The 25,225-nt window shown below is 45.2% G+C and overlaps 1 protein-coding gene across 1 annotated transcript; it reads left to right on the forward strand.

Annotated features, from left to right (window-relative positions):
• Positions 1–2,874: 2,874 nt before the first annotated feature.
• Positions 2,875–3,249, forward strand: LOC144690512 (histone H2B 1/2-like). Its single transcript, XM_078558074.1, has one exon. The coding sequence runs from the start codon at positions 2,875–2,877 to the stop codon at positions 3,247–3,249; it is 375 nt and encodes a 124-aa protein (XP_078414200.1).
• Positions 3,250–25,225: the final 21,976 nt, after the last annotated feature.

Here is a 25,225-nt window from a genome sequence, read left to right on the forward strand (position 1 = left end):
GGGCAAGACAGGTTAGTGGGTAAGGAGGAAGGTGGGTAAAGGGGTGAGGTGGTAAGGGGATAAGATGGAAAAGGGGCTAGGGTGGCAGCTGGGTAGGTGGTTAGGGTGGTGAGGTCGGATCAGGTTGAGGGGGCAGTCGGGAATGTCAGGGGGGAGTTGGGGGATCAGAGGGGTAGTCAGTTGGTGGGGGTTAGTCAGGTCAGGTTCGGGGGAGAGTCGGAGGGTCGGGGGTAGTTGAGTGGTGGGGGCTAGTCGGGTCACGTCAGAGGTTCAGCGGAGAGAGTTGGAGGGTTGGGAAGGAGTCGTGTCTGTCAGGGAGGAGAGAGTCAGGAAACGGGGTAGTCAGGTGGGTCAGGAGGGCAGATGGAGGTTTGGGGTGAGTTCGAGGGTAGTAGGGAGTCAGTGTGAGTGACTGGGGGGTCAGTTCTGTGGTTACCCTAGTGTTAGACTAGGTTTTAATCCATCTAACATTTCTTGGGTAACTATCTAGGTCAGTAAGTCAGAACAGTTCATAGTCTCCGACTCCAGTTCAGAGTTTGAGACTTTTCAGAGGGTCCTAGGGTGCAGGGTAATTGCCCATTGGAAGTTCAAACTTCCCGGCAATTCACATGGAGTCATTGCGTTGGGACTTCTGAGGTGTTCTATAGTGTACCTTGGGGGGCACTTCTGGTCTCTAACTATCCAGAGACCGGAAAATCTGGACCATTGACTTGGATATCAAGTTTCTTCTGTGCAGTCTCCACCTGTGCTTTTACTGAACAATCGTCTTCAGCCCCACATAGGGCCACCCTCCTTTAACCTACTTACTGCAATAGGACTGCCAACATTAAAACCACGTGGGTTTGCCTACCTGTTTTTGCTGTGCTATTGTGAACATGTAGTTGACTTTTCAGCCAATGCACAAGTGCTCATGACAAACTGCATCACCTTGAGAGCTGCTGCCTTTTCAGATTGTGCTACAGGTCAAGGACTAAAGGCAATCTTTTCAAATGGCATATTTAAATTAGGGAGCGGAATTCCTGTTGAAAAGTTTGTGAAATCAATTGCCCTGCACCACCCCACCTGAATTATCAGCACAGGTTTGTTGCACTCTGTCAGTTCAAACTGCCATTGCAGTAAAATCAAAGCTCGTGTATGAAAATAACTTAATATGTGGCAGATTTGTGAGTAGGAGTTTGTTAAACAGAGTTGAAGGTCCTGAGTTCTATCTGAAGTGTTTTATTGTCAACACATTTAAGCGGTAAAGAAGTTGTGGGAAATAGCTGCTTTGGATTAATTTAATGTGCTATACGGATGTTTTAGTCACTTTCACCACATGAAGAAGAATGGTTCACTTTATGTACTGGTAAAAATAAACTGTAAAAATAATGGCAACTTTAGCATGGTACTGCATTGTACATTTGTTTTAATATTTCACTTGTACTGTTTGCTACTAAGTGTACAAAGTGATATACCACCATTCAGTTTATTTAACAGTGGAAAAATGAATTTGCAGTAAGGAGTTGAATCAACAGAAAAATACTTGTTTCCATGGTAAGAGCAGACTGGTGGCAATATTACAGCAGACAGAATAATCCCACACATCTTCATTACTATGGAAAATTAAACTCTATATAAATATAGCCTAATGCCTCCCAAAAGGATTATTTCAGTCATTCAACTGTACTGTTTTAATAGCTTTCCTTGACTTTAAAGTTAGGCGGCCCAAATTTTGTTGTCATTGTTTTTGGCCTTGACTAAAATGACTTAAAATTGGCACTAATATCAGTATATGTATTATTTCCATTGTCCGGGATATAACGAGAACTCCAATCCTCACCTATTCCTGTCCCTTACATGAAGAGAGAGAGAGATAACAATATTCACAAGAGGCCAGCACCTGCCATGATTCCTGTCAAAAAAATTGTCACCGTACTGCCTCACCTCACAACCCCATCACTGCACGCCCACCACATCCCCCACCCCCAACTCCAAAAATTCATTTTTGAGGAGTGCTCTTCTGGGCCTCACAAAGAATGTTTGGGCCTCCCTTAAGTGGGCTACCTCCACTGATCACTATCCATAGCCTCTCCCCAAAACCTTCCCCTTCCATCTGACCAGCCAGGCTGTCCATTTGGCTAGCTGCTGAGCGGGAGATGACCCAACAATAGTCTAAGAAAGTCCTGTCCTTATGATTGGCAGGGCCTTTTTAGTCCCAGTTTTGCTGGGTTCCTCAGCCAATTAAATGCTCCCTTGCATTCTCCCCAGCTCCCCATGAAATATCAGGACCAATTTTCATGGGTGGGTGCTACTTACCCCAGAAACTGGTAAAGTATCCTGAATGGAGCAGAACCAGCTGCTGTTCTCTGAGAACTAATCAATTCAATAAGCATTAAACCTCCTTCATTAGCCCAATTGCTGTTGGTGGCCACTTGAAAAATGCCTCATCCAAATTGCTCCCAGAAATTGGTACCATAGCAGCTGGTGGAACTTAAATTAAATGAATACAGGTGTCAGCTGTGGCTCAGTTCATAGCACCCTCGCCTTTGAATCAGAGGGTTGTGGGTTCATGTCCTACTCCCGGAAACCAAGAACTGTGATTGTACTCGAAAAGAGTTGCAATCTGTGACTGTTGATAACTCGAAAGAGTATCAGTAACGGTGACCATGACAACTATCATCAATTATTGTAACAACCCATTTAGTTCACTGATGCCCTTTAGGGAAGGAAATCTGCCATCATTACCTGGCCTACATGTGACTTCACACCCATAGCAATGTGGCCCTCTGAAATGGCCTAGCAAGCCACTCAGTTCAAGGGCAATTAGGGATGGGATGGGATGAGCAACAAATATTGGCTTTGCCAGTGACAGCCAAATCCCATCTGAAACTGAAGATGGTTGATGAGAAGAAACCAGCTCCCAAGAAGGGAGCCAAGAAAGCTTTAAAGAAACCAGCAGCAAAGGGAGGCAAGAAGCGGCGAAAGACGAGGAAGGAGAGTTACCCCATCTACATCTACAAAGTGGTGCGACAGGTTCACCCGGACACCGGCATCTCCTCCAAGGCCAAGAGCATCATGAACTCATTTGTGAATGATATTTTCAAGCCCATTGCAGTTGAGGCTTCCCGCCTGGCCCATTACAATAAGCGCAGTACCATCAGCTCCCAGGAGATCCAGACCGCCGTGCGCCTGCTGCTGCCCAGGGAACTGGCCAAGCACGCCGTGTCGGAAGGGACAAAGATGGTGACCAAGTACACCAGCTCCAAGTAAAACCCCACGATGGACTGAAAAACACCCCAAATCCCACGAAAGAATGAAAATAATGCTGATTACGATTTTCCTGAATTCAGGCTGGTTTTCATGCTGCTGCTAGGACACTTAGACTTAAAAATAATGGGTTAAGTGGCCTGGCAGCAGTGTGATTTATTGCTCTGAGATAGAAATGGAGAGCCAAAATTGAATAGATTTGAATGAAAAATTCACCTGAACTGTCAGATAAACCGCAGCTGTGGCAATTATCATCAAAGTACAATCCCAAGTCTCATGTTTCTTGGCAAACAAATGATTCCTTTATCAGAATTCAGTTGATCCATAATGGATAATGTAGTTCCATAGTCATACCTATCCAGTATTCACATACATCCATAGTCATACAAGCAATCGTATTCTGAATGCATTAATCATACACATGCAGCCCGACTTGAAATGTTCACACTGCTAATTTTGTCAATTATCCTTAAATTGCATGACAGTTATCTTCACTGGTTGATTAATTAGTAAATAACTATGTTTTAATAAGCAACACAAAATCCATAATATGCAGTCAAAATTATTCACTAGTTGTCAGCAGAGCATGAAAAATAAGTATTTTATATGTGTAATGGAGGAATCTGATTGTCAACATCAATTGGTCAAGTATTTTGATGAAAAGCTAACCTGCGTCAGCAATATGCATGTGTTGCAAATCATGTTATGTAAAGCAACTAATTTGCCTAGAGTTGTGTTCGCAGCCCAATTGGCAACAGTGGATGAGGGGAGGCCAGATTTAGGCAGTGGCAGGCCCAATTTAAAGGATAAGCAGCATCCATTGCTGAGGTTGCCATTTGCCTAAAAGATGGAGGAAGGTGTAGAGCAAATGGCAGTGAGAAACAAGGCTCCCCCGTGCCAGGGTAGCACCCCCATAACCACCACCCTCATCTCCCTGTTTATCAGATTGAAGGTGCTGCTGGAGGTGGTGACTGAGAGAAGAATTGTCCTGTTCCCTGCCAGTGGCAGCTGAAAGCCTGCAGGGCTCACCAAAAGAGCGTGTCTGGAGTGACACAGAAGGTCAGCCGCAGAGAATTGGGGAGGAGGAACTGGGTGCAGTGCATGAAATGCTTAAATCTCCTTGTTAGGTCTGGAAAGTTGAGCCCACAGAAATATCCAGATGGTATCCCTTCTGGTCAGCAGTTACCAGAGTGCAAAAGAGAAGGTCGCCTTGAGGGCACATAGAGTTCTCCTGACCATGGAAGATATGCGTGCTCAGCAGCATTGACGTCTCCCTAAGCAAAATTCAACTGAAGGCTGCAGTGCAGACTGCAGGACTTGAATGCCAGGGAGAATGAGAGGGCAGGTCTGGGCAATGGGCTGCCAAAGTTAGCGTTGCTAATGCTCTTTGAGGAGCTGGCACTTGACCTGGTCAGATTGTCAAGCCACAGGGATGCTGGGGATGGAGAAATGGGAGTCCGCTGTAGGCAGTGTGAAATCATCTCAACATCACCATGATTTCAGGGGATGCACAACTTTGCTCCCTGTGCAACCAGCTATCAATTCATAAGAGGTCACTTCATTATTTTTAGCAGCAGCACATCTGTTGATATTTCCGATCTCTCATCACCATCTTAATTCTCTTTAGCCTCCCACAGAGCTAGCAGCAGGGGGGGAGGAGCCCACACCACACCAACAGATTCCTGAGGAGTCAGAGGAGGAAGACACCTCAGAACCTGAACTGTCAAATCACTCTTGCACAACCTCTAGCAGCGCAGATACTCACACCTCAGTGAGTCCTCATGGTATTAGAGAGGATGGCACAGGATGAAGCACACATCACCTTAGAGCATGAGGATACGGAGATGCAGGGTTGGCTGTGGTCAGTGCCCTTCAGAGGACGGAGGGCAGGCACAGTCCTGCTGAGCAGGGTGGAGATACAATGCCTCATGAATCATGAAATAGGTGGCCACATGTCAGAGTTACCTAAACACCACAGGGTACTGGGCTGAGAACAGAGGAGCCATTTATCTCATGTGCTCCACAATGACTCAGTAGTGCTTTGAGTTCAAGGGCTTCTCCATTGAGAGAGTGGTCAACCTAATGGAGAGCCACGTGCAGCATCACTCAGGTTGGATGCAGGAACAGTGCACTGATACCGTGATCTGTAGCATTGACTCATCAGTGGCCCAAGCAGCATAATGAAGCATGTGGTGGATGCCAGCTGCAACACAGCTGGTGGCTACCTCCAGCGATCAAAGCTGCTTGAAAGGGCTGAGGTGGCAAGAGATGATGATAAAGGGGCAACTCCTCATGGGCTGTGTCATCATAATCCATCTCCATGGCCCTTCTGACAGGAAAAGCATCTGTATATATCTATACACTGTGACAGAGGCTAGTACTGCCAGTGTAGCATACTTTGGAGGTACTGCACCACCCTCCCAAGCCCTGGCATCACCACACTGAGGCCAACTGCCAAGGGCATCTCAGACCCAGACAGGCACCGGTGAGCAGTCTGCCTCTACCTGATCCTCAGCCACAGGAGGAGCACCTCATAGGGATGGTCATGAGCACAGGTCAATGATGGAGTGCGCTGGTGAGAATCATGTAAGGTGAGAGGCTAGATTGTTCCTGTCCCATTTTCCTCATCCCTGTGCCCCTGCTGCACAGGGGTTTGAATCTGCCCTGGTAGATGCTGCTTCTCGTCACTGGTTGGAGAAAGCTTGATACCGTGGTGAGGCCATGCCTGGAGTACGGTGTACAGTTTTGTTCCCTATATTTAAGAAAGGATATACTGACATTGGAGGCAGTTCAAAAGAGATCCACTAGGCTGATTCCTGGGATGAAGGGGTTGACTTATCAAGAACGGGAAACAGTTTAGGCCTTTATTCATTAGCGTTTAGAAGAATGAGAGGTTATCTTGTTGAAATGTACAAGATTCTGAGGGGGCTTGACAGGGTAGATGTTGAGAAGATGTTTCCACTAGTTGGGGAATCTCGAACTAGGGGACATAGTTACAGAATAAGGGGACACTCATTTAAAACTGAGATGCGAAGGAATTTCTTCTCTCAGAGGGTAGTGAATGTCTGGAATTCTCTACCTCAGAGAGTTGTGGAGGCTAGATCACTGAAAGTGTTTAAAGAGGAGGTAGATAGATTTTTTAAAATATCAGGGAGTTGAGGGCTATGAGGAGCTGGCATGAAAGAGGAGTTGAGGCCTGGGGCAGATCAGCCATGAATGGCGGGGCGGGCTTGAGGGGCCGAATAGCCTACTCCTGCTCCTATTTCTTATGTTCTTATGATCTCTTCCTCTAACGGAGTCTTCCTGTGAACCCTCCTGCTATGAACCCATGAAACCCATTAGCAAAGAGCCGATCACCCAACACCCCCACCACCACCACCCCCCCTCCCCCCCAAAATAGCCTCCCTCAAAATGCTCTTGTCAAGAATGCTGAAATGTGAAAGATAATTCTTCTCACTGAGAACAACTGGTTGGCAGTGAATGAGATCCTCTGAGCCTTTCCTCTTCAAAGCCGCCTCTTGTTTCTGTCGAGCTCGCTCCTCCCTGTCGTGGTTCCACGAGCGTATCGAATCCACACCTTGGAAAGAAAATACAAAACTGGCCCCGCTGACAACAAGCTCATTAATGGTTTGAAGTGTCAATTTGGATAGACTGAGCAGGTTGCCTCTTCCTGCTTACGACCCTCCCCTTTAAACGTGCCTGTTTCGCGGGGGATGGGGACGCACCTGTCACCTTGCCCCGCGAGACAGGTTTAAGTGACCCGCCCGCATGAACCAATAAAAATCCCGCCCCTGGTGGGAGGTGGAATTTGGTGGCAGGAGGCGGGAGCCAGAGTCTCGTGGGAACAGTCAGTGGAAGAACGGTTCTGGAGCTGGTCAGGGATGTGGGAGGTTCCAGGGAGGTCGGGGACACAGTGGGGATGGAGATCGGGGCTGGAAGGTCCACGAAGAGTTCTAACAGAAGTAATTTGTAAAACATACCTTGGCCTCCGCTGGCCAGTCGACACCTCCCACTGTGGTTCTGGCATCAGACTGCAGACAGTGCGGGACACCCCAGCTTTAACTTAATATTACATCCGAGTGCCAATGATGCAATTGGCTGTGACTTTTGAATATTAAGCAGGCCCCCCACTTGCCCTTAGTGAGAGACGAGAGACTCGTCATCTTAATTCGCCATCATAAAACTTACAAGCAGCCAGGAGTGCAGTAAGTTGGAACTGGGCGCTAGAATATTCAAATTTGAACCACCCCCATGCACTATTTTTACTGGGGGAGGCAGGTTAAAATCTTGACCTTGAAGTGAGTGGACAAAACTGTGGTGAATGGAGTTCGGGGGTGGGGGGTGGAAATGAGAGGCCATTTGCTTTTGATCGAAGGAAGACAAATCACAATATTTTCTACAGGAGAGTCTGGACAAACTGCTAACTCCTGACGAACTGAGTAAGGCCTTTGACTCCTTTGAGAAGAGTAAAACTCCCGGAAGCGATGGCTTGCCGAGTGACTTGTATTCGGCTCTGTGGGATTGGATTGGCCCTGTCCTGCTGGAAGTATACATCCTGGCTGGCAGCATATCAGAATCCATGAGGAAAGGCATCATCACCCTCATCTACAAGCGGAAGGGGGAAAGGCAGCAAATTAGAAACTAGCGACCCATCTCACTGTTGAATGTGGACTATAAGATTCTGTCCAAGGTCATCACCAATCGGGTCAGGTCTGCCCTGGAGTTGGTGATCCACCCTAACCAGACCTGCGCTGTACCCGACAGGAAGATCTCTGACAGCCTCGCACTACTCAGGAACATGATTGCCTATGTACAGGACAGGGGTGTGGACAGCTGCCTCATCAGCCAGGACCAGGAGAAGGCCCTTGGCAGAGTATTACACACCCACATGGTGGATGTGCTGTCCAAAATGGGGTTTGGGGAGGCAATCTGCAACTGGATCCAACTGTTCTGCGCAAACATCAGTAGTGCAGTTTCAATCAATGGCTGGGAAACAGAAAGCTTTCCGATTAAATCTGGAGTCAGGCAGAGCTGCCCTCTCTCCCCTGTCCTGTTTGTATGTTACATAGAACTCATTTCTGAGTCCATCAGGAAGGATCCGGGCATAAGAGGAGTGATGATCCCAGGCAGTGGAGGCACTCAGGTTAAAGCCTCCCTGTACATGGACAATGTCATGTCTTCTGCTCGGATCCGCTGTCAGTGTGCGGACTGATCGACATCTGTGACCAGTTTGAACTGGCCTCAGGAGCCAAGGTAAATCATGGCAAGAGCGAGGCCATATTCGGGAACTGGGCTGACTGATCCTTTGTTCCCTTCACCATAAGGTCAGACGGCCTGAAGATGCTGGGGATGTGGTTCGGAGGGACCAGGGCATGCGTTAGAAACTGGAAGGGGCAAGTGGCTATGGTGAAAAGAAAACTGGGTAAGTGGGAGCGATGCTCCCTCTCCATTGCGGGTAAGAACCTGGTCATCAGGTCTGAGGCACTCTTGGTGTTGCTGTATGTGGTGCAGGTCTGGCCCATGCCTCACTCCTGCGTCTTGACAGTCACCCAAGCCATCTTTCGCTTTATCTGGATTTTGAAAATGAATCGTGTTCACTGGGACACGATGTACAAGCCTTTAGTTTGTACCACCTGTCCCTCGTGGAAAGATTTATGCAGAGAAACACCTGTGACCACAAGTCCATAAGGCAGTGGTCTGCACGTAATGTCTTAGAGGCCTTGAGCGAAAAGGAGGTGGTGGATCCTGTCAGATGTTTCCCCGAGCATACTCTCAAAATCATTTGGCAGAATGCATCATCACTAGAGCTTTCCAACAAGCACCAAAATGTAGCTTGGCTGGTGGGGAGAAAGGCCCTCCCCATCGGATCCTCCTTACACTCCAGGAATCTCACCCCCTCTGCACGTTGCCCTCGAGGTGGCTATGGTAGGGAACAGACCATTGTTCACCTCCTTGTGGAATGTGCCTTTGCAAAGAAGGTCTGGAGAGAGACGCAGTAGTTTTTGTCGAGGTTTATCCTGAGCAGTCTGTGACACAGGACTCTGTGCTCTACGGGCTGTTCCCAGGTGCGCACACTGAGACAAACTGCAGCTGGAGGATCATAAGCTCGATGAAAGACGCTCTTTGGTATGCCCGAAACTTGTTGGTCTTCCAGTGCAAAGAGTTGTCCCCGACCGAGTGTTGCAGACTGGCACATTCTAAGATCCAGGACTATGTGCTGAGGGATGCACTAAAGCTTGAGGCAGGTGCCACAAAGGTACAATGGGGAAAGGTCGCTGTCTAAGACCTTTCTGCCACAGTGCACCGAGGGGCTGGGAACTGTATAGACCCCTCGGGCTGTATGATTCTGAAGGAATGTATGCAATGAATACTAAATGTATCATAATTGTATTGAAGCACCTCAGAGTGCAACATGATCTATGTCGATAACTCCAATACCATTGCACCTTCTAACTGTCTGTAATCATCATATTGAATTGTCTGTAATGTTCATTGATTGTATTGAAGCACCGAGTGGTCCATGTGGAAAAGTTGAATATGATTGCGCTTTTTGTGATAGCCATTTTGAAATGTTTTGTAATGTTCTTTCAGATATTTTATAAATAAAGTTTATTTTTCCAAAAAAAAATTTTCTAAATGGTGAGAAACCAGGAACTATGGAGGACTGAAGAGATTTGGGTACCCTTGTACACAAATCCGGAGAAGTTGGTGGACAGGTATCTAAAGTAATTAAAAGGCTAATTTGAATGCTGGTCTTTACCTCAAGAGGGCTGGAATGCAAAGCAGAGGAAGTCATGCTTCACTCGTATAGCGCCTTGGTCAGATCCCATCTGGAGTATTGAATTCCATTCTGGGCATTGCACCTCGGAGAGGATATATTAACCTTGGAAGGAGAGCAGCATAGATTTGTCAGAATGATCCAGAGGTTAAAAGGATTAAACTTTTGAGCACAATTTGCATAAACTTTGTTTATACTCATTTGAGTATAGGATTTTGAGGTATGATCTAATTGAGATGTTTAACATGATGATAAAAGGATTCAATAGGGTAGATAGAGAGAAACTATTTCCTCTGGTGAGGGGAATTCAGAACAGAATATCTTCGAGTTAAAGCCTGGTCATTCAGGAGTAAAATCAGGAAGCACTTCTTCACACACACGGCAATAGAATTCTGGAAGTCTCTCCCTTAAAAACCTGTGATTGCCAGTTGCATTGAATATTTCATAACTGAGATTGATAGATTTTTCTTAGGCAAGGGTATCAAGGAAAATGAACCAAAGGCTTATAAATAGGGTTGAGGTACAAATCAGCCAAGATCTAATGGCAGAATTGGCTCGAGATACAGAATAGGCTATTCCTATTCTAATGTTCCAATATAGAACCCACCCAGCTAGATCACGTAATCAACCAAACTAAGTGTAAATAAAAATTGGGTTTCCTGCACTGATGCATTTTATGAACACACCTATATTTTAATTGCTTTACGGAAACATAGGGCAGAATCTCGCAAAGGTGACAAGGATCACAGCCACCGACTGGAGAGCTAGCAAGAGCTCGTGTCACATCTTTTCGGGAAGGCCCGTCACATCTTATGTCACTCAGGTACTTAATAGGCCAGTGGTGGACCTTCCCTCGGCATCAAAGGCCACGGGGTGGAAGTCCTGCTCACCGAAGATGACAGCTCTTTTGTACTCAGCAGTTCCACTGGGGAGGTGGTGGCTGCTGCCGGTACTACATCCATCCGAGTCCTCTGGTCGAGGAGGGATGCAGGGGCAGGTGGGTTATGGCAGGAACGTGATTGCGGGAGAGGTGGTTGAGGAGGGCTCCCAGTGGGCCCTCCCCTTCTCGAAGCCAGGTCCCTCAATGAGGTTCTGAGTGCCTTTGAACAAGGAACCCCCTCCCCTCCATCCCCGCCCCACTCCCCACCCGGAGGCTGCAAGCAAACACGCCAGAGTTTGCTTGTCGTGCTGCCTGCATGGCCAGCTCCCTACTCGCAGATGGGTTAATACCAGCAGCAGCGGGATGAGACACGTAAGTGGATACTTATTGGCCACGTAAGGGCCTCAGTTGCCAGTGGGACAGGTAGGACATCCACAAGCCTTCCCGCTAAGGACTTAATCAGAGTGGAGGCGGGAAAGTGGTGGGGCCCCTACCCGCCACCCTCCTGCCTGCTTAAATGTTTCAGTCCCACCACCAAGGAGGGTATGGAGGAGGGCACAGGCTCCACTTATAGACTTTACCTACTTTTCTTTAAACTTTTTGTTAAAAATGCAGAAAAAAATTAACTTATGTTATCTCGAATTGCAGGCCTCCTTTAAACTTGTCATTGAGTTAACTTGTACAATTTTACCACCATGGCAAATAAATCACGTCATTACTGGCAGGGTCAATACACTTACCTTCTGATTCACCATCATTCTCACTGTGGCATTTTCTAATTAGAAATGTAGGAAAACATAAAGGAGGTTCTCAATAATGAGATTGCCACATAATTTCTAGTGTATGCCACTGATTTCACCATTGCAGGAAAATCTGGACCATTATATTGCTTTGTACAATTGGTGGCAAACAGTACAAGTTAAATATTACACTGAATGTACAATACAGTTCCATGCTAAAGCTACAATTTTTTTTTACAGCCTCAGAACCAGGATATTTGTGGACTATTTCGACCAATAAATATTCTTTTAGTGAATGGTTGCTCATGTCTAATTGGGTGGGGAGGCAGAGGTCAAAATTTATATTCAAAATATTATTTGGATATTTTTGAATTTTACCTGACTAGTGCCACCAACACATTTTTTCTCATTATGTTAGCAAAATAATTCAAATTTCAACACCCACCTACACATATACAATCCTCTCAATTCCCCGCTGTTATACAAAAGATGAATACTAGAGCTGTGATTAATTGCTAGGAGGCTACACTCAGCTGAGTACGACACCAACGAACCTTCTTAAATCTGAAGTCTGTGGGGATTCACTGGAAAACAGATATGCAGGAAGATGGTTGTGGTTGTTGTCACAGCAACAGAGCATTACTGCAGAAATTCCTCTGATTAGAATCCTGTGCTCAACCACCTTCGTCAATGACCTGTCCTCTGCAATAAGGGAAAAGTTGCAACTGCTTTCTGACAGCTTCACAATCCTTCACAACTCCAATAATGAAGCAGCCTATGCCAATCTACAGCATGACCTGGACAATGTACAAGCTTGGACTGGGAAGTGACAAGTGATATTTATGACATAGAAGTGCCGGAAGATCTCCAGTAAGAGAAAGTCCAACCAATTCCCAAACCCATTCAGTAGCACTGACCAAATCAAGTGGGCAGGTTACGTTGAGTGTAGGAGATTCAGAGGCGATTTTTAAAAATTCATTCATGGGATGTGGGCATTGCTGGCTAGGCCAGCATTTATTACCCATTCCTAATTGCCCTTGAGATCCGATCAACGTGTTTAAAATTAACAAAAAAATGATTTGATACAGTAGATATGGAGAACTATTTCTTCTGTTGGGAGAATGAAGAACAAGTGAGCACAGAATTAGAGCTGGGGTATTCAGGAGCAGAATCCGACGGACTTTGGGGAGGCAATGGTGTAGTGGTATTGTCACTGGACAAGTAATCCAGGTAATGCTCTGGGAATCCAGCCACGACAGATGGTGGAATTAGAATTCAATAAAAATCTGTAATTAAAAGTCTGATGATGCCATGAAACCACTTTCGATTGCTGTAAAAACCTATCTGGTCCACTAATCTCCTTTAGGGAAGGAAATCTGTCGTCCTTACCTGGTCTGGCCTACATGTGATTCCAGACCCATAGCAATGTGGTTGACTCTTAAATGCCTTCTGAAATGGCTTAGCAAGCCACTCAGCTGTAACAAACTGCTACAAAGTTACAACAAAGGAAAGAAACTGGACGGACCAGCTGGTATCGATCTAGGCATCGGAAACGACAACGGCAATCTCAGCCCCGTCAAACCTGCAAAGTCCTCCTTGTGCCAAAATTGGGAGCGCTGTCTCACAGATTAGTTAAGCAACAGCCTGACATAGTCATCCTCATGGAATCATACCTTACAGATTCCTGACACCACCACCACCATACCTGGGTATGTCCTGTCCCATCGGCAGGACAGGCCCAGCAGAGGCAGTGGCATGTTGGTATACAATCAGGAGGGAGTTGCCCTTGGAGTCCTCAACATCGACTCCAGACCACATGAAGTCTCATGGCATCAGTTTAAACATGAGCAAGGAAACCCCCTGCTGATTACCACGTACCACCCTCCCTCAGCTGATGAATCAGGGCTCCTCCATGTTGAACACCACTTGGAGGAAATACTGAGGGCGGCAAGGGCGCAGAATGTACTCTGGGTGGGTGAGTTCAATGTCCATCACCAAGAGTGGCTTGGTAGCACCACTACTGACCGAGCTGGTTGAGTCGTAAATGACATAGCTGCTAGACTGGGTCTGCAGCAGGTGGTGAGGGAACCAACAAGAGGAAAAAACATACTTGACTTCATCCTCACCAATCTGCCTGACACAGATGCATCTGTCCATGACAGTATCGGTAGGAGTAACCACTGCATAATTGTTGTGGAATCAAAGTCCCTCCTTCACATTGAGGATTGTGTTGTGTGGCACTAGCACTGTGCTAAATGGGATAGATTTCGTACAGATCTAGCAACTCAAGACTGGGCATCCATGAGGCGCTGTGGGCTATTAGCAGCGGGAGAATTGTACTCAAACACAATCTGTAACCTCATGGCCCAACATATCCCCCACTCTACCATTAGCATCAAGCCAGGGGATCAACCCTGGTTCAATGAAGAGTGCTGGAGGGCATGCCAGGAGCAGCACCAGGCATACCTAAAAATGAGGCGTCAACCTAGTGAAGCTATAACACAGCACTACTTGCATACTAAACAGCATAAGCAGCAAGTGATAGACAGGGCTAAGCGATCCCACAACCAAAGGATCAGATCTAAGTTCTGCAGTCCTGCCACATTCAGTCATGAATGGTGGTGGACAATTGAACAATTCGCTGGAGGAGGAGGCTCCACAAATATCCCCATCCTCAGTGATGGGGGAGCCCAGAACATTTGCTACAATCTTCAGCCAGAAATGCCAAGTGGATGATCCATCTCAGCCTCCCCCAGAGGTCCCCAGCATCACAGATGCCAGTATTCAGCCAATTCAATTCACTCCATGTGATATCAAGAAACGGTTGAAGGCACTGGATACTGCAAAGACTATGGGCCCTGACAATATTCCAGCTATAGCACTGAAGACTTATGCTCCAGAACTTACCACGCCTCTAGCCAAGCTGTTCCAGTACAGCTACAACACTGGCATCTACCCAGCTATGTGGAAAATTGCCCAGGTATGTCCTGTACACAAAAAGCAGGACAAATACAACCCGGCCAATTACCGTCCCATCAGCCTATTCTTGTTCATCAGTAAAATAATGGAAGGGGTCATCAACAGTGCTATCAAGCAGCACTTGCTTAGCAATAACCTGCTCACTGACGCCCAGTTTGGGTTCCACCAGGGCCACTCAGCTCCTGACCTCATTACAGCCTTGATTTAAACATGGACAAAAGAGTTGAACTCCCGAGGTGAGGTGAGAGTGACTGCTCTTAACATCAAGGCAGCATTTGACAAAGTGTGGCAACAAGGAGCCCTAACAAAACTGCTGTCAATAGGAATCAGGGGGAAACTCACTGCTAGTTGGAGTCATAACTAGCACAAAGGAAGATGATTGTGGTTGTTGGAGGTCAGTCATCTCAACTCCAGGCCATCACTGCAGGAGTTCCTCAAGGCAGTGTCCTTGGCCCAATCATCTTCAGCTGCTTCATCAATGACCTTCCTTCCATCATAATGTCAGAAGTGGGGATGTTCTCTGATGATTGCACAATGTTTAGCACCATTCACAACTCCTCAGACACTGAAGCAGTCCATGTCCAAATGCAGCAAGACCTGGACAGTATCCAGGCTTGGGCTGACAAGTGGCAAGTAACATTCGTGCCACACAAGTGCCAGGCAATGACCATCTCCAACATGAGAGAATCCAACCATCGCCCCTTGATGTTCAATGACATTACCACTACTGAACCCACACTATCAACATCCTGGAGGTTACCATTGACCAGAAACTGATCTGGACCAGCCATTTAAAAGTTGTGGTTACAAGAGCAGGTCAGAGGCTAGGAATCATGCAACAAAATAATTCACCTCCGGACTCCCCAAAGCCTGCCCACCATCTACAAGGCACAAGTCAGGAGTGTAATGGAATACTCTCCACTTGCCTGGATAAGTGCAGCTCCCACAAAACTCAAGAAGCTTGACACCATCCAGGACAAAGCAACCTGCTTGATTGGCACCACATCCAGAAACATTCACTCCCTCCACCACTGATGCACAGTAGCAGCAGTGTGTACCATCTACAAGATGCACTGCAGGAATTCACCAAGGCTCCTTTGACAGCACCTTCCAAACCCACAATCACTACTACCTAGAAGGACAAGGGCAGCAGAAAGATGGGAACACCACCAGCTGGAAGTTCCCCTCCCAGTCGCTCACCATCTTGACTTGGAAATATATCACTGTTCTTTTACTGTTGCTGGGTGAAAATCCTGGAACTCCCATCCTAACAGTACTGTGGGTGTACCTACACCAGATGGACTGCAGCAGTTCAAGAAGGCAGCTCACCACCACCTTGTCAAAGGCAACTAGGGATGGGCAATAAATGCTAGCAAAGTTCACATCCCGTGAAGGAATTTAAAACAAAACTTTTCCACATTATTATATAATTGATATTTATTAAATCCTCTGAGAGCCAGCCTGCTATTTTAGAAGGACAATTGCATTTTAATTTTCTAGAGAATATAGTAGGCATTCAAATTATGGGTCCAAAAGAGATCCTCAAACAACCGATTTATTTATAGGCTGCAATATGTCAGCGACTCTTTCTGAAGTGACACAGGAGTTACCTTCTGATACTGTAACTACCTTTGTTCTAATGGTTACAGTGAAGTTTTGTTCCATGTTGTAATGTTAAGCACATACTGCTGCATAGACAGCTTTTTTTAACCCAACCTACGGAATCTTACATTGACTTTCCCTGGTCTAGTTTTTTTAAAAATAAAATATTGGATCAGAGTTTCATGTTTCTGTGTCCACATGTGTTGGATTGCCTTGGCACAGTGTGAGGGAGAAAACTTGAGGAGTCCATGTTCCTCAAAAAACATCACCAGCAAATGTTCCTCTTCGTGCTGCCTCCAAGCAATAGAATAAATCTAAGGTGCAAGAACAAGAAAATCTGTTCCATTAAATCTTAATAAGAATAAGACTTTATATTATTCTTTATATGGCACCTATGTTGTATTACTAAGGCACAAATGATGCAAATGCATCAGATTGCAAGCTGCAGAATTTATTTTGTTATCACTTTTTATCTAAACGGGTTGCAAGCAGCCGTACAAGATTTTGGAATAAAAACAAAGGACAATCACAATTATTCCTTTTGTACTATATATTTCATGCAAGTATCCTAATATTTGTTAACGTTTCGAGCCTTCATGGCCCTTCGGCAGAACTGTTCTGCCGAAGGGCCATGAAGGCTCGAAACGTTAACTGATTTCTTCTCCGCCGATGCTGCCAGACCTGCTGAGTTTTTCCAGGTAATTCTGTTTTTGTTTTGGATTTCCAGCATCCGCAGTAGCTTTTAGCTTTTTGTTTTTATCCTAATATTTGCCCATTTTAACTTTTCATTGCTTCAAGTGCATAACAGGGAACATTTTTCCGAAGTCATGAAGTAAATCAATACTCCCATATTCCTAGGAATGTTAACTTTCTGTAATTTTCAGAAGAACTGCAGAATTAGAACAAGAAGGTTTTAAACTACTTTTCAAAACACTGAATAGGACAAATCAAATTTAAATATTAAAGACCTGATGTTAACTCAGGCGAAATGTCTGCACGGGACACGTGTAAGCAACAGGTTTATTTGGCTCGCTGATGTGAGGCCCGAGCAGTCCTACTCCCTCTGGCCCACGAGGAAATTTTAATAAAAATGCACGTTTCTGGCCTTCTTTTGGACCTGCTGCTCCTTGGTGCTTGAAATGCCTGCCAGGTTTGGCACCAGGCCCTAAACGCTTGATAGGAAGTAAAAATAGGGCTGAATTTTCATTCCCCTCTTGGGAGTGTAGGGCCGGGGAAATTCAAAGAAAGTGCCCCAAATGGTCTGATTTTTGTTCCAGAAGGGGAGGGAGGGCAGTGCGCTGGAAAGAATTTGGATGTTCGGAGACAGTCACAGAGGCTGCTGGGTGCTGAGGTGAGCTGGTTAAAAGGGCAGCCTTGGTGCTCTGGGACTTTGTTTCAGTTGTAAAAAAGTAATACAACCAAAAACATTCTTCGAGTCCTCACCCCACACACTCCCCATGCCCCATGCATGACATGTCATGCAAACTCATGCCTCCCACCCAACTCCCTTGGCCCCTCATGCCCTCCATGCCACCTCATGCTCCCCACCCATCCCCATGGGCCTTTATAGCTCCTTTGCCAGTTTAGTGCCAACTCATGCCAGCCTATGACCCCCCACTCATCCTCATGGCCCTTTACAGCCCATTTGCCAACTTAGTGCCAACTCATGTCAAACCATGCTCCACCACCATCACTCTTTGCCCTTAAACACTCCATGCCAACTTACCCAATATCCACCAAGGGCACCCTCAGGAGCCATGGTGAGATTAAATAAAATAAAGTTCTAACTGTATATTGCAGACTTCACTTGTTTAAAAAAACAAGTCATTCATGAAAACACATTCAATACTTTAAAATCCTTCATGTACTTCACTCCTTAAAAAAACAAACACTCCCTTCAAGTACTTAATCCCTTATCAAACTCTGTTTAACACAACTATTTGCAGTCCATAATATGAAAATAATTTCTTGAGTCAAGAAAACTTTAATTTGAACTGACTGTTTCTATGTTGAGAAGGTGCACCTTGAGCTCAACAGCATTTAATTCTTGTGGTATGTGATAACCTGCTATATAAGTGTACCTGCACATGTAGATTTCTCTATTTGTAACCACAACTGCCAATTTTGATCCATTGGAAAGTTGATGGAAAGAGAGTTGACAGGAGGCTGGCTGCCAGGTAATAGATTAATCTAAAAGCATCAATGATTCTGCTGTGCCTTTGTTCTTTGAAATAAATATGCCATTGTTTCTTGCAGAGGTGAGGCTATGATCTGAAGCCATGACTCCAGTGTCAAATCTTCGAAGCTGAATAAAAAGGGTACAATACAGGACATATTACCACAAACACAATAATACAACACACATGACATTTTGAAAATGAGATTTATTTGATTGAACAGGTTTTACACATGCTGCAGCACAAAATATATGCAGGATCATTACTAATATAACCCCTCTTGTCGATGTTGTAACACAGTTTGTGTGTTGTACCATATTTGGTGTAATACTTTGTCTCTGAAAGATACACTGCAACGCCTCTAACATATATGCCAAAGCCACAAAACTGTTAACTTGAACATTGTTGCTTATGTAATGCCAATTCAGAAGAGGCAAGAATGTGTATTAATATCTTTTAAATTTTGTTGAAACAACCCATAAAAGAAGTGCCCTAATTATTTTGATGTGTTGTGAAAAGTCAATTTATTGATGGACATAAAACTGTACAGAAACAAGGACTGGATTTTATGGCCCCCTGCTGGCGTATTTGAAGGTGGTTGGGGGGCTCATAAAATACAGTGCGTGGCCTTTCCGTTGCCTTCTACCCACCACCCACCCCTGACATGTCTCCCATTTTATGGTGGGTGGGGGAGGCGTCAGGCAGCTCACCCACCCTTGGGCATATTGAGGCCCTTAAATGGCCACTTAAGGGTTTCATTCTGCCTCTGCTGTTATTTTATCCTGGCAGGGGAAGGACCAAGCCAAGCGGGTAGCCTGACAGCTTTCACTGGTGGGCAAGCAAGATGTGGGGGGGACCTCCTTTGTTGGTGGGGGGAAGGGGGGGGTCATTTGTGCCCATCAGAAGCACACCCCACCCCACCCCACCCCACCCCTCAACGACATACCCCCTTTAACCTTTCCCCGCTGGCCTCTTAAACCCAGCCCTCCGCTCCCCTCACCCTCCTCACGGGGGCCTGCCACCTAGGCCCCACTGGTACTCCAGGCTTACCTGTCAGTCTGAACTCCATAAACTCTTCTTCTTCGGAACTTGAACCTGGCACTGCTGGGTCTACTGAACTGCTGGCCAATCAGATCAGCCAGCAGCTCTCTAAGGCAGGTCTTCTTCCCCAGATGGGGCAGAAGTCTCGACCTTCAACAATTAACGCTGCTTCCAGTGTAAAATTGCTGCAGGGCAGCCGGCCTTTGGGAGGGCAGGCTCAGGAATGACTTTTCAGTCAGGTGGTGGTGGATAATCAGTGGGCAGGGAATACAGAACCCGTAAAATCCAGCCCAAGATCTCCCACATATCATGGACAGTGCACTTTGGGGGACACGACTCCATTTAATGTCATGATCTTCTTTTGAAATATGTTTAAGCAGGCTTGCCCACCTCACATAAACCCTGCTTACCTGGCTCATTGCTAACATAAATGGATTAATATCTGTAGGGGTAGAACTAGGTAGTCGGAAGCAGGAGGACAAAAATAAACTTGCTTAAATGACAGCCTTGTGAGTAGCAGACAAAGAGGAATGCAATAGTGATCATACTATTTTCCACCAACCATACAGATTTCACCTTCTAAAAGAAATTTCCATCCATGATCATTAAGTTATACAGGCGTATTTGGCAGCACAAACAATATTTCAGTCAAAAGGCAATAAATAAATGGGTCAGTTGAGTGGAATATTATACTTCTGACTGTATCAGTGCCCTTGTTGACAGCCAGTGCACTTTGGCACACTACAACACTAAAAGAGGCAATTTAGTTCAAGCAAGGTTGTTATTGCAATGTTTTATTTTTGTTGGCACTATTCAGGCTGTTTAATGCCGGAAATGTTATTTATTAGTTGTCAAAAGTAGAATTATATCCTCTATGGGGAAGAATCCAGGTCATATGGTGCCACATATTCAAGGATTATGTTAAAAAAAGATCCTCTGCATACAGGAACACAGGATTTAGAAGCAGAAGTAGGCCATTTGGTCCCTCGACCTTGGTCCACCATTTGATAAGATCCTGGCTGATTGTGGCCTCAACTCTAATTTCCTGTTTCCTCCGCCACCGCCCCCCCACCCCCCACTCCATAACCTTTGACTTTCTTGTCAATCAAGATTCTATCGAACTCAGCCTTAAAAATTTTCAATGATCCTGCCTGCACTGCTTTCTGGAGAAGAGAATTCCACAGACTAATGACCCTCTGAGAGAAAAAAATTCTCCTCATCGCTGTCTTAAAAGGGAGACCTATTATTCTTAAACTGTGTCCCCCAGTTCAAGTCTCCCCTACAAGGGGAAACATCTTCCCTATCAAGTCTCCTCAGGATCTTATATGTTTCAATAAGATCATCTCTCATTCTTCTAAACTTCAATGGATACAGACCCAACCTGTTCAACATTTCTTCATAAGATAAGCCCTTCATCCCAGGAATGAGTTGAGTGAACCTTCTCTGAACTGCTTCTAAAGCAATTAGATAGTTTTCAAATAAGACCATCTGAATATAATGTGAGAAAATGTGAATTTGTCCACTTCAGCAGGAAGAATAGAAAAGCAGTATATTATTTAATTGGAGAGAGATTGCAGAACTCTGCAGTACAGAGGGTTCTGGGTGTCCTGGTACATCAAAAAAGTTAGTATGCAGGTACAGCAAGTAATTAGGAAAGCAAATGGGATTTTATCGCTTATTGCAAGGGGAATGGAATATAAAGGTAGGGAAGTTTTGCTGCTGTTGCACAGTGCATTGGTGAGACTACGTCTGGAGTGCTGGCTACAGTTTTGATCTCCTTACTTAGGACAGGATATAATTCCAACAGGGGCAGTCAGGGAAAGTTCAATCAACTGATTCCTGAGATGAAGGGGTTATCCTATGAGGAAAGATTAGACAGGTTGAGCCTGTAACCATTGGATTTAGCAGAATGAGAGGTGATCTTATTGAAACATATAGGATCCTGAGGGGACTTGACAGTGTGGATGCTGAGAGGATGTTTCCCCTTATGAAAGGGACTAGAACTAGGGGACATGGTTTAAAAATAAGGGGTCTTCCATTTAAGATGGAAACAAGAAGAATTTTTTTCTCTCAGAGGTTGGTTAGTCTGCGAATTCTCTTCCACAGAGAGCAATGGAGGCAGGGTCATTGAATATTTTTAAGGCTGAATTAGTCAGAATCTCGATTGACAAGACAGTCAAAGGCTATTATGTCACAGCCGATGGTAAATGCTGAGCTGTTCAAATCCCAGAGGGAAACTTAAACAAATGTCATAACCCATTTTTGCAATTTGTGTTTTTCAAGATGATTTCAGTAGTAATAAGACCACTGAGTCTCATGAGGTTTTTATAAAACTAGATTAAACATTTATTAATACAAGAAAGATTGTAAGCACACACATATGCCTACAAAATTGCTACTATAATGACTACAAAAATCCCCTAATCAATCTGACTCCTAGTTACACCTCCGTTAAGGTAACAGTAAAACACAGATTTAAACAGACCCCTGGCAAAGTACACTCAGGACAGTCGCATTCAAAATGAGTTTCTTTCAGCTCTGGGTCCTTGTAGACAGCATCTTGAGGCTTACAGGCTGGAGGCTTTAGATCTTAGAGTCCCTCCTTTTTACCAACAGCCTTCTCTTGCTTTATACATATTTTCCTTTTGAGTGCAAATTTCCATTGTCTCACTGTCTTTTGAACTTTACCTCTTCTATTAATAAGACCCTGTCATAATGCCCACTTTTTAAATAATTCTTGGGAAAAATAAAAAAACACGCTGTTTTTGAGCTTCACCTGGTTAGGTGTAATATTTCACTCCCTCTCTCTGAATCCAAGCTATACTAATTTGTTTAAAGAAAAAATGCAAATTGCCCCCAAGTTTACCTAGGGAAAAATTTTCCCCTCGCTTGGGGTGGGGGGGTTGTGCAGGGGTGGGCGCAAACCCAATCGGTGCCCCCAATCAGGTCCATGCCGCCATTTTACATGGGTGGGCCAATTAAGGCCCGCCCAGTATGACGTGCGCCCAGAAGTGCTGTGCGCTCCTTGTGCGGGCAGGGGGAGGGGGCTGATTCCCTGAGTCAGTGCCTGCGCTCTTTCGCGCATGCATGCGAAAGAGCATGGAAATCTTCCTGAGGCACAGAGGTGCCTCAGGGTGATCAGTTTAAAGTTTTAAAATTTAAATAAAGTAATTAAAAACTTTTAAAACATGTCCCCTCATGTGACACTGTCACATGAGCTGGGACATGTCAAAGAATTATTTTTAAAATTTTAATTGAATTTTAAAACACTTCATGAAACCGCATCCCATCTGTGGATGATATTTCATGCAAAAAGCGAAGGCCACCTGGGCTCTTCACCTGCCCGACAACCTTAAGGTTGGATGGGCAGCTCATTTAATTACTTAAATTAGTTTTTAATAGGCCTTTGACAGTTTAGCAGGCATGCAGCCGACTCGGCTGCGCGCCCGCCAAACTGGAAATCTAAATGACGCGCGGTGACGTCAGGGCGCCCACCCAATGCCACTGTGTGTCATCTTATGCGTTGGTGAGCGGGCTCTGCCTCCGCTCGCCGACCAGAGGATTCAGCTCCTAATTAACATTTCAAGCCTACTTCTCTTCCAAAAATCAAAGCCTCTAGACTAGCTGGCTTTAATCCAATTAAGACACACACAAACATACACACACACAGACACCACTAAACTCTATTTTAAAATAATTTCTAATAACATTATAGATATTATTATATCTTCTTGACAAGGGGTAGACAGGGAAGTAGAGTTGAGGCCACAATCAACCATGACCTTATCAAATAGCGGAGCAGGTTCGAGGGGCCGAATGGCCTCCTACTGCTCCTAAGCCCTATGTTGATATAACGATGGATGCAATGGAGAAAGCCATAACACAAGGCTGCACTGCCCCCATTATCACTAACAGAGGCATGTTTAGAGTATGCCAAGTCGTTGTCATTCAGGCTAAGCGATGTCTATCCAATTTAAGCGCAACCCATTCGAATAGGGCAACATGGAATTCGATAGCTCTTTCAAAGAGTTGGCAGACACAATGGGCCAAATGGCCTCCTTCTGTGCTGTAAGATTCTATGATTTATATACCAGAAAGCAGACAAATCCAGCCAACTACTCCAGCAACAGATGTGGTGGCCAAGCTTGGCTGTGAAATTCCTTATGTTGTCTACCTTGTGGTTATGCTGGGATTGTACTCAATGGTGCCCACCAGTGCTGACTCCACCTTAGCTTTCAGCATCAGCTGGAAGAAGCAAGTGCCATTTTGGGGATTTCTATAGAATTTGCTGAAAACCCTGGTACCCACACGATGGCATACATTAACTTTCTGATCCCTTGATGGTGCTCTATGTGGTCCAGTCCTGACCTAGGCCCCACCAACCAGATCCTTTGGGAATTTCCAGCATTTCCAGCCCCTATCTGTCATTTGCCATTGGAAGTGGCACACTGAAGCTCTGCCACTCATAAGGCATTGAGGAATCTATGCAAGTAACTAAACCCAGCAGGTCTCCACTGTTTTCCCCCAGATTCCACAAACTTCCTGCTGGAGTTATGCTGGGAAACCAGTGCAGCACCCAATGAATTTCAGGACCCTTTGTCTCCCACACCTAATTTGAGTAGTTAGAGTTGATGCTAGATGAAACTTGGACCCAAAACATGGAAAATCCAGGGTTAAATGTCAATGCCCTGACTTGCATGCAGCAATTATAATGAAATATAATCCGTGCAAAAGCATAATATACTGAAATGACAGTCTGGCTGGAAAATTGAGTGATATATATTCAGAATGTGAACCAGCAAAATCTTGGACACAGCATTTTCTGCTCTTCATTCAGACATTATCATAGGAGAAAGTGTCTCTTGCATCCAAATTGCTCCCTTTGTATTTATCAATCAAACACACTTTTTACTCATGATAGTGAAAAAAAAAATGTTGCTGTGATGTAACTTGATGTGAGTATGTTTCTCCCCCCACCCCCCCCTGCCCCCCCGGTAGTTAATAAAAGAAACAAGCCAACGTCTTGAAACAATTGCAACTGCAGCAAATTATTTCTGCACAAAACTCCTTGTTTATCTGTTTAATGTTCATGCTCGTTTTGTAATAATTGAATAATAACAATGTGTTCACGAAAAGATTTTGACAAATTTTGTTTGTTTGCAAACATGACAGGGTGGCATCAGGAGCGTAATTCTCCGTGACAATCCTGCCCAAAATTAAATGGGGGTTTGGTGAAGAATTTTGGAAATTCGAGTACTAAGCCCTAATGCCATCTCACCACCTGACCAGCATTTCCCTTTCAATTGTTTCCACTGCTACTGCTGCTTGGAAATGGCATCAGCTTTGTTGGTGGCGGTGTGGGATGTTGGTGGGGGCGAGGCTTGCAACCTCAGTGGATTCTCTTGCTTTCCACTGCACTTACCTCTGCTTTCTGAGCTGTAAACATGGCAAGGGGGAGGCGGTGGTGTAGTGGTATTGCCACTAGACTAGTAATCCAGAGACCCACCATGGCAGATGGTGGAATTTGAATTCAATAAAAATCTGGAATTAAAAGTCGAATGATGACCATGAAACCATTGTCGATAGTCGTAGAAACCCATCAGGTTCACTAATGTCTTTAGGGAAGGAAATCTGCCGTTCTCACCTGGTCTGGCCTACATGGAGCTCCAGACCCACAGCAATGTGGTTGACTCTTAAACGCCCTCTGAAATGGCCCAGCAAGCCACTCAGTTGTATCAAACTGCTATGGAAGTTTATAAGGAATGAAACTGGACGGACCACT

This window comes from Cetorhinus maximus, chromosome 2 (genome assembly GCF_964194155.1).
Source record: "Cetorhinus maximus chromosome 2, sCetMax3.hap1.1, whole genome shotgun sequence".
In the NCBI taxonomy this organism is placed as follows: Eukaryota; Metazoa; Chordata; class Chondrichthyes; order Lamniformes; family Cetorhinidae; genus Cetorhinus; species Cetorhinus maximus.